Below are 3353 nucleotides of genomic sequence, written 5' to 3' on the forward strand. Positions count from 1 at the left end.
GGCGCCCGGTGAAAGTCCCTCCCGCGCGGGCCGGGCGGCAGCCCAGGCGGACAGACACTCGGCTCGGTGCTTCGCCGGAGGACGCTGCTCAGCCGCGCCATGGCGCCCAACGTGCACGCGGCGGCGGACGCAGCCGCGGCGGCGGCGAGGACGCAGAAGCCGGCTCCGGAGCTGCGCGAGCCGGCGGCCCGGCAGGAGCCGGAGCCGGAGCCGCCGAAGCCGGAGCTGGCGCTGCGCAGCATGGCGCTGCTGTCCACGCTGCACGTGCTAGCCGTGGTCGGGCTCATACGCATGCTGACCGTGGCCGACCGGCGCACGGTGATCAACACCTTTGCCTGGGGTATCGGCAGCGGTCTGGGCGTCACCGCCGGCGCCCACCGGCTGTGGGCGCACCGCGCCTACAGCGCCAGCTGGCCGCTGCGCGTGCTACTCATGGTGCTGTTCACGGTGGCCGGCCAGAACGACATCTACGAGTGGGTGCGCGACCACCGGCTGCACCACCGGCATTCGGAGACGGACGCCGACCCGCACAACGCCAAGCGGGGCTTCTTCTTCGCCCACTGCGGCTGGTTGATGATGCGCAAGCACCCGGAGGTGCGCCGCAAGGGCGCCAAAATCGACCTGTCCGACCTGCTCGCCGACCCGGTGGTGGCCTTCCAGAAGCGGTTCTACATACCGCTGATGGTGTTCTGGTCCCTCGTCGTGCCGACGGTGGTGCCGTGGCTGTGCTGGGGCGAGGGCCTGGCCACCGCCTTCCTGCTGAGCACCTTCAGGTACGCCACCTCGCTGCACTGCACCTGGCTGGTGAACAGCGCCGCGCACATCTGGGGCATGCACCCGTACGACGAGCACATCAGCCCGGCCGAGAACGTCGGCGTGGCCGTGGCGGCGCTCGGTGAGGGCTGGCACAACTACCACCACGTCTTCCCATGGGACTACCGCGCCGCCGAGCTGCCCGGCTACGCCTTCAACCTCACCACCTGCTTCATCGACCTGTGCGCCCGCTTCGGCTTGGCGCACGACCTGAAGACGGTGAAGTCGGAGGTGGTGGCGCGCCGCGCCGCGCGCACCGGCGACGGCAGCTACAGGCGGCCGACCGTGCCGCGCGACACGACCGTCACCTAGCGAATGGTCGACAGTGACATCTAACGCCGTTATTGTGAAACTGGGACTGCGCCGGCGGGCGCTCTTGTCTCACGAACGCGTTGTGCTGTGAACTCCTCCGAGGAGGCCCGGCGGGGACACGCCTGGCCTGGAGCCAGAAAGGGTGCATGGCTCAGACTCTGGCCGTTGTCCGGCGATCCACACCGGACCCGCTGAGCCGCCCTCGTCCGCCGAACCGCCGCCGCCTCTGACACCGGCATCAGCTGTCGCTCCCGTCCCGCCGCGCCGTGCCGTTGACCGCGGAACGGACGGTCAGATTTTCAGCCCTCGAGCGTGCGGATGTGCTTTTTTCGTGCATCTGCTGGCCGCGCCGAGTGCGGTCATCCCACGGGAAGCTGTATGGTATCAGTGAGGGACAGTAGCGGACAAATCACTGCCAGTGGCACCACGGCATCAAAGACCGTGGCTCTTCTTGCGATTCTCACTTGTGTGGCACTGTGAGCTGATAACCTTCGGTATCACTTTCGAAGTTGGCTTGCTTAGAGTGGCTATGGCTTTTGGAGCTTATTTATAGTCATGCTGTCCACGGAGCGCTCGCTGTGTGGTGACGTCGTTCACGGAGTGCTCGCTGTGTGGTGACGTTGCTCATTGAGTGCTCGCTGTGTGACGACGCTACTCGCGGAGTGCCCGCTATGTCGTGACGTTGCTCATGGAGAGCTCGCTGTGTGGTGACGCTGTTCATGGAGTGCTCGCTGTGTGATAACGTTGTTCATGGGGTGCTCGTTGTGTGGTAAAGCTGTTCACCGAGTGCTCGCTGCGTGAAGACGTTGTTCACGAAGTGCTCGCTGCGGGAAGCCGCTGCTCACGTGGTGCTTGCTGTGTGGTGGCGCTGTGCAGTGACGCTGTGTGGTGACACTGTTCGCGGAGTGCTCGCTGCGTGGTGACACCGTTCACAGAGTGTTTTCTGTGTGGTGAAGCTGTTCGCGGAGTGCCGCTGTTTGGTGATGCTGTTCGCGGAGAGCTCGTTGTGTGATGACGCTGCTCGAAAGTAAAGCTGTGTCAAATTACACCTCCCAGTGCGAAATCATGTACTTTCCCCCAATTTGTACACGGTACTTTAAACTGCGCTCCAATCAGATTTCTGCCCCGTGTCCTATACACCTGATGAAGCGGTTATGTCAAATCGATGCTTGACGTCAGTTAAAGTGTGAGTTGGATATAAAGGACTGAACAAATCCTTTGCCACGCTCGACCATAATTGTGCCGAAAGGATTTGTTAATCATGAGATTACACCAGATTACCGGCTTAAGACAAACTTGACAAGTGTCAGTGGCTTGCTTCTGTAACTAATTTAAGTAAAAATAGCCCGGCGTTTTTGTTTTGTTTTTAGCCGGAATTGGATAGGCAAATGCAGTCTCATAGAAAAGCTATAGATGGACGAAACTTGTTTCATGAAGGAGGGCCGTGATTATCATGTAATTTACCGATAGGTTTTGGAGCAGGTGTAAGGCTATCCAGTGTACGTGTTTAATTTTGGGAGAAAATTTGGTTCTCGACTCATAGCCACAATATATATATATATATATATTATATATATATATTCTATATATATAACCAGTATATATATACTACATATATATACATATATATATATAATATATATAGGTTGCGTAGTATATATGTTTATTATACATATATATATATATATATATATATATATATATATATATTTATTTATTTATTTATTTATTCACTTTCAATGCCGGTGGCTGGGGTGCCGGTGGTGTAGTGGTTAACGCGTCTGCGCTAACCACTGCGCGTCTGGGAAACCAGAGGTACGGGGTTCGATTCCCCGCGATGCCCGCCCTTCCCGCCGGGGTGAGAGGCTGGCGACGCCATATGGCCTCAGCAGCTGAGTGCGTCGTAAAACCTCAATGACACACAATGCCGGTGGCTTTCGATCCCAGCCACGCTAGGAGAATTGCATTGGCCCCAGGCTTCGAACCGAGCAAAGCCAGCGGCTTTCATGTCCGGCGACCCGCTGCTGCAATACCATAAAACTCTCAGACCGCGCACTTTCATCTGCGAATAATCTTCGGATCACATGCAGCAGCGTCAACCAGCACGTGTTGCAACCCCGTCTCTCCAACCGGTCAAGCGAATCTCTGCATGTGCAATCCACCGCTGCAGTTGCGCAACGTGCGATAATACGGCCGCACGGCGGCAGGCCGCTTCCATAGAGCGAACG

General features: G+C 57.8%; 1 protein-coding gene across 1 annotated transcript; it reads left to right on the forward strand.

Moving 5' to 3' along the window:
- Positions 1-240: 240 nt before the first annotated feature.
- Positions 241-2554, forward strand: LOC119113523 (acyl-CoA desaturase). Its single transcript, XM_037237825.1, has one exon. The coding sequence runs from the start codon at positions 241-243 to the stop codon at positions 1123-1125; it is 885 nt and encodes a 294-aa protein (XP_037093720.1). The 3' UTR covers positions 1126-2554.
- The last annotated feature ends 799 nt before the right edge of the window (positions 2555-3353 follow it).

The sequence above is a fragment of the Pollicipes pollicipes genome, unplaced genomic scaffold (genome assembly GCF_011947565.3).
Source record: "Pollicipes pollicipes isolate AB1234 unplaced genomic scaffold, Ppol_2.1 Scaffold_7262;HRSCAF=8765_pilon_pilon_pilon, whole genome shotgun sequence".
Lineage (NCBI taxonomy): Eukaryota > Metazoa > Arthropoda > Thecostraca > Pollicipedomorpha > Pollicipedidae > Pollicipes > Pollicipes pollicipes.